The 6,550-nt window shown below is 52.2% G+C and overlaps 1 protein-coding gene across 2 annotated transcripts in view; it reads left to right on the top strand.

Moving 5' to 3' along the window:
• Positions 1 to 6,550, top strand: part of myo1eb (myosin IEb) — a 32,103-nt gene that overhangs the window by 19,902 nt on the left and 5,651 nt on the right. For both annotated transcript variants that reach the window (XR_004106928.2, XM_031310639.2), the window contains exons 15-18: positions 1,493 to 1,578; positions 1,694 to 1,775; positions 3,514 to 3,719; positions 4,858 to 5,002. Coding sequence is in view for 1 of the 2 variants with exons in the window: in XM_031310639.2 (XP_031166499.1) it covers positions 1,493 to 1,578; positions 1,694 to 1,775; positions 3,514 to 3,719; positions 4,858 to 5,002 (519 nt within the window). In the remaining variant the exon portion in view is untranslated. The remainder of the gene's footprint in view (positions 1 to 1,492; positions 1,579 to 1,693; positions 1,776 to 3,513; positions 3,720 to 4,857; positions 5,003 to 6,550) is intronic.

The raw sequence follows: 6,550 nt of genomic DNA, 5'->3' as shown, positions 1-6,550 counted from the left end.
GTCTGTCTCTCTGTCTGTCTGTCCACTACGCTGGGAAGGTACCTGTCTGTCTGCCTGCCTGTCTGCCTGTCTGTCTGTCCACTACGCTGGGAAGGTACCTGTCTGTCTGCCTGCCTGTTTGTCTGTCTGTCTGTCTGCCTCTCTGTCTGTCCACTACGCTGGGAAGGTACCTGTCTGTCTGTCTGTCCACTACGCTGGGAAGGTACCTGTCTGTCTGCCTGTCTGTCTGTCCACTACGCTGGGAAGGTACCTGTCTGTCTGCCTGTCTGTCTGTCCACTACGCCGGGAAGGTACCTGTCTGTCTGCCTGTCTGTCTGTCTGTCCACTACGCTGGGAAGGTACCTGTCTGTCTGCCTGCCTGTCTACTACGCTGGGAAGGTACCTGTCTGTCTGCCTGCCTGTCTGTCTGTCTGCCTCTCTGTCTGTCCACTACGCTGGGAAGGTACTCATCTGTCTGTCTGTCTGTCTGTCTGTCTCTCTGTCTGTCCACTACGCTGGGAAGGTACCCATCTGTCTGCCTGTCTGTCTCTCTGTCTCTCTGTCTGTCTGTCCACTATGCTGGGAAGGTACCTGTCTGCCTTTCTGCCTGTCTGTCTGTCTAACCTGTCTGTCTATCTGTCTTTCTCCAATGTTCATGAAATTCGGTACCCACAATGCTCTCATCATTTCGGACATTATGTCTAATTTACTGTCATGAGCTCCACCCAAGAGGGTCAGCTTCTCCTCAGATCGCGTAGCTCCTATGGCGCCATGTTGATGCTACCAAGCCATCACCTCCGTTAGCATCCCATTGACTGCCATTCATTTTGACGTCACTTTGACAGAGAATAACTTTACATCTGAAGAGTTTAAAGACTCTATTTGTCCGTTGTTTATTTCTAAAGAAACACGACAATGTATAAAAGGCTCCATTACCTTGTAGCTCACGTTATGGCTCCGTAGCAGACGTTTTTATAAAAATAGGCTAACGATTGGGTCATAACCACGAGACTTACTGTCTCATAGTAGAGGAATTACCGTATAGTACAGGAGAAGCGCGCAGGCAGTTTCGTCTCACATTAGCTGTTTAAGTGTAATTACTAATGTTAACTATCATTTTAGTGATCAATAATTAGCCTGTGTCTATGTTATCTCCTTACATATACCTACGCTCTCCGTCTCTGCTAGATTGGGAATGATTGAGATTTCTCTTGGCACAGCTACCAGAAGACTTCCAACTTTCAGACAGGTTGCTCACGTCACATCTACGTCTTCAAGCTCAGTTGGAGGCTGCTCAGTAGCCATCACCGGGAAAGTGCTTCTAACGGCCTTCACTGGTCTCCGTCCAGAGCAACGGGATCTGTTGGTCCATTCTTATATACAGTCTATGGCTCCACCCAACCAGAACTCGGCCATTTTGAATGTTATGTGTTTAATGTATTTTATACACAACACATACGAAGGAATAACTGTCTGTCTAACCTGTCTGTCTGTCTGCCTGTCTGTCTGCCAGGTGTCGTATGATGTCAGTGGTTTCTGTGAGAGGAACAGAGACGTGTTGTTCACCGACATCATTGAGCTGATGCAGAGCAGCGAGTTGTGAGTACACAGTCTAGAGTGTGTGTGTGTGTGTGTGTGTGTGTGTGTGTGTGTGTGTGTGTGTGCGTGTGTAATGACCTCATAATGACCGTGTCTGTGGTGTGTTTGTGGTCAGTCCGTTCATCAGAGCTCTGTTTCCTGAGAACCTGGAGGCGGAGAAGAGAGGGCGTCCGAGCACCGCCAGCACTAAGATCAAGGTGAGAGAGACTCTGAGATCTTTCAGCCTGTAGGGGGACAGGTCCAGCCTGTAGGGGGACAGGTCCAGCCTGTAGGGGACAGGTCCAGCCTGTAGGGGGCTCTAACAGGTCCAGCCTGTAGGGGGTCTAACAGGTCCAGCCTGTAGGGGGCTCTAAGAGGTCCAGCCTGTAGGGGGACAGGCCCAGCCTGTAGGGGGCTATAACAGGTCCAGCCTGTAGGGGGACAGGTCCAGCCTGTAGGGGGCTCTAACAGGTCTAGTCTGTAGGGGGCACTAACAGGTCCAGCCTGTAGGTGGACAGGTCCAGCCTGTAGGGGGCTCTAACAGGTCCAGCCTGTAGGAGGCTCTAACAGGTCCAGCCTGTAGGAGGCTCTAACAGGTCCAGCCTGTAGGGGGTCTAACAGGTCCAGCCTGTAGGGGGCTCTAAGATGTCCAGCCTGTAGGGGGACAGGTCCAGCCTGTAGGAGGCTCTAACAGGTCCAGCCTGTAGGAGGCTCTAACAGGTCCAGCCTGTAGGGGGCTCTAACAGGTCCAGCCTGTACGGGGCTCTAACAGGTCCAGCCTGTAGGAGGCTCTAACAGGTCCAGCCTGTAGGAGGCTCTAACAGGTCCAGCCTGTAGGGGGACAGGTCCAGCCTGTAGGGGGCTCTAACAGGTCCAGCCTGTAGGGGGAGAGAGGGCGTCCAAGCACCGCCAGCACTAAGATCAAGGTGAGAGAGACTCTGAGATCTTTCAGCCTGTAGGGGGACAGGTCCAGCCTGTAGGGGGTCTAACAGGTCCAACCTGTAGGGGGTCTAACAGGTCCAACCTGTAGGGGGTCTAACAGGTCCAGCCTGTAGGGGGACAGGTCCAGCCTGTAGGGGACAGGTCCAGCCTGTAGGGGGCTCTAACAGGTCCAGCCTGTAGGGGGACAGGTCCAGCCTTTAGGAGGCTCTAACAGGTCCAGCCTGTAGGGGGTCTAACAGGTCCAGCCTGTAGGGGGCTCTAAGAGGTCCAGCCTGTAGGGGGACAGGCCCAGCCTGTAGGGGGCTATAACAGGTCCAGCCTGTAGGGGGACAGGTCCAGCCTGTAGGGGGCTCTAACAGGTCCAGCCTGTAGGGGGACAGGTCCAGCCTGTAGGAGGCTCTAACAGGTCCAGCCTGTAGGAGGCTCTAACAGGTCCAGCCTGTAGGGGGTCTAACAGGTCCAGCCTGTAGGGGGCTCTAACAGGTCCAGCCTGTAGGGAGACAGGTCCAGCCTGTAGGGGGCTCTAACAGGTCCAGCCTGTAGAGGGCTCTAACATGTCCAGCCTGTAGGGGGTCTAACAGGTCCAGCCTGTAGGGGGACAGGTCCAGCCTGTAGGGGGTCTAACAGGTCCAACCTGTAGGGGCTCTAACAGGTCCAACCTGTAGGGGGTCTAACAGGTCCAACCTGTAGGGGGTCTAACAGGTCCAGCCTGTAGATGGTCTAACAGGTCCAGCCTGTAGGGGGTCTAACAGGTCCAGCCTGTAGGGGGCTCTAACAGGTCCAGCCTGTAGGGGGCTCTAACAGGTCCAGCCTGTAGGGGGACAGTTCCAGCCTGTAGGGGGCTCTAACAGGTCCAGCCTGTAGGGGGTCTAACAGGTCCAGCCTGTAGGGGACAGTTAACAACGTTGAAAATGCCAAAAGCGTAAAAAACAGCCAACAGTCTGGTCCAGACTCTGTTTTAGAAGTTGGAATATTTTAAGAACAAAGTAACGCCATGTCCCCCCCCCCCCTCAGAAACAGGCCAACAGTCTGGTCCAGACCCTGATGAAGTGCACCCCCCACTACATCCGCTGCATCAAGCCCAACGAGACCAAGCGGCCCCGGGACTGGGAGGAGAACCGGGTCAGACACCAGGTGGAGTACCTGGGCCTCCGCGAGAACATCAGAGTCCGTCGGGCCGGATACGCCTACAGACGCGTCTTCAACAAGTTCCTCCACAGGTCAGAGGTCAAAGGTCACAGGGTAGACGTCACAGCAGAGGTCAGAGGTCATGGCACAGGGAAGAGGTCAAAGGTCACAGGTCACAGCAGAGGTCAGAGGTCAAACAGGAAGCTTCCTGCTCGCCGGCCGGCCGCTTCAAACTAGAAATGTTTAATACGGTTTCTCCTTCCAGAATTACAGAGTTTGATTCCTAAAAGTTCCTAAAGTTGTCTAAAGTATCCACAGAAGTTGCTTTTTTTGTTGATTATTTTTTGGGGAATTTTAGGCCTTTTATTTATACAGGACTAGCCTGACCAGCCAGCCCCACATCCAGATGTTGGGTCTGGGTCTGACCCACATCCAGATGTTGGGTCTGGGAACTCCCCATTGGCTGGGCTCAATCCGAGGGGCGGGATAAACGGTTGTCTGTCAAATTCCCTCTGCACCAATAGGATAGCTCTCCAACCAATCAGAGCAACGCTAGCTGATAGATTCAACTTTAAACTCTGAACACATCTTCCTTTTTTAAATATGACTTCAGAGCCGTTCTTTGTTCTTTTCTCAAAGAAAAGCTGAACTCCAAGTCTTCCAGAGTCGCGGCCAAAGCCGATTCCAAAGACCGCTGTTTACCAGCAGCAGCAGCTATAAGCCCCGCCCACCGACTCTATACACGATGTGATTGGCCTGACCAGAATTTGGTTTTTCCAGCTCGCAAGCCAACAGATAGTTGCTAGACTGACCCTGGCTGCAGATTACATTTGCTGCCACTAGGGTGGTCTAGATTTCTATGATGAAGACATGAAAGGGGGAAAACATGCAGCAAAGGGCCACAGGGCGCAGTCAAACCCGCGGCCACTGCGTCAAGGAGTAAACCTCCACACATGGGCGCCTGCTCCACCAAGTGAGCTAGCCAGGCGCCCTAAAGTATCCACGGAAGTTTTAAAGTTGTCTAAAGTATCCACAGAAGTTTAAAATTATCCACAGAAGTTCCTAAAGTTGTCCAAAGTATTCACAGATCCTAGATTTCTTCATTATTGTTACTATATAATCAGGGCCGGGCTGTGGCACAGGGCGCTGGCAGTCCAGTGGTTTTGTACGTATGGTATTGGATAACATCTCTGCTTCCAACACGCTAACGTGCTAACTTGTGTGCTGTAGGTACGCCATCCTGACGAAGGAGACGTGGCCTCGCTGGAAGGGCGAGGAGCGCCAGGGAGTCATGCACCTCCTCAGCTCCGTCAACATGGACCAGGACCAGTTCCAGCTCGGCAAGACCAAAGTCTTCATCAAGGCTCCAGAGTCGGTACGAAACACTGGGGGTAATCTAGGGCTGTTAACGTGTTCACAGCAGACTGTAACATGTTAACATGAGCAGGGGGAATGAGAGGGGGAAACACCAGAGCAGAGGGAATGAGAGGGGGAAACACCAGAGCAGGGGGAATGAGAAGGGGAAACACCAGAGCAGGGGGAATGAGAGGGGGAAACGCAAGAGCAGGGGGAATGAGAGAGGGGGAAACACCAGAGCAGGGGTAATGAGAGGGGGAAACACCAGAGCAGGGGGAATGAGAGGGGGAAACACCAGAGCAGCGGGAATGAGAGGGGGAAACGCCAGAGCAGGGGGAATGAGAAGGGGAAACGCCAGAGCAGGGGGAATGAGAGGGGGAAACACCAGAGCAGGGGGAATGAGAGGGGGAATCACCAGAGCAGGGGTAATGAGAGGGGGAAACGCCAGAGCAGGGGGAATGAGAGGGGGAAACGCCAGAGCAGGGGGAATGAGAGGGGGAAACACCAGAGCAGGGGGAATGAGAGGGGGAAACACCAGAGCAGGGGGAATGAGAAGGGGAAACACCAGAGCAGGGGGAATGAGAGGGGGAAACGCCAGAGCAGGGGGAATGAGAAGGGGAAACACCAGAGCAGGGGGAATGAGAGGGGGAAACACCAGAGCAGGGGGAATGAGAGGGGAAACGCCAGAGCAGGGGGAATGAGAGGGGGAAATGCCAGAGCAGGGGGAATGAGAGGGGGAAACACCAGAGCAGGGGGAATGCCCTAGGGTAATCCCACTGTAGACTAAAAGTTTTCTGGTAACAGGAACTGCTTACTCAACTCGTCACGACACATAGGCGTAGATTTCGGTGGGGATGCGTACCTATTTATAGATTTCGTCATGAGTCATTTTGTACCCACCACTTTTTTTGTAAACCTCGAGCTCAATTTAGTTAAAAAAAAAATAAAGTTCATAACACATAATTCTTGAGCGACAGATACCAACAAATCAACAAAAATCGACATAAATTATTTTTGCTTTTTCAATCTTGGCGAAATTTGTAGTGCAGAAATTGCAGAAGTTGTGTTGTGTGTAGATATGGTCAATTGTATAGCCACACATTTGCCCACTGAACTTCAACACGTAACCTATGGTTCCTTTCGTAGCTCCTCTCTCTGAGTCTGATGGCATGTCACATTGTCAACATGGTATATGGATACATGAAGCAGAACATAGTGGGTCATATGTCTAATGCTTTTCTTCTTCATAAAACGTGTCGGATATCATCACATTTTTGTATACATTTACATTAGTAAGCTACAGGACAGCATCTTTCAAAACATGACCTGTGCGAAAGAGGAAAAAAAAATGAATGCGTCTATGTCCCCAGCAAATTTCAAACCAAACTGACGCCCATGGTCACACACTGACGCTTGGGCTTGGTCAGTGTCTCTCAGCGTCCGATAGCGGCGCACAAATCCCCTTTTAGCGTCTGACGGGACACACCAGGCAGAGCAGCAGCTCCACCGTGGCGCTGTCAGTATGAAAGACAACATAGGACTTCACCCAGGAGACTGGAGTTCAAGT

The sequence above is a fragment of the Sander lucioperca genome, chromosome 10, assembly GCF_008315115.2.
Source record: "Sander lucioperca isolate FBNREF2018 chromosome 10, SLUC_FBN_1.2, whole genome shotgun sequence".
Lineage (NCBI taxonomy): Eukaryota > Metazoa > Chordata > Actinopteri > Perciformes > Percidae > Sander > Sander lucioperca.
The sequence above is the reverse complement of the archived record's forward strand: the minus strand, read 5'-3'. Positions and strand labels throughout refer to the sequence as shown.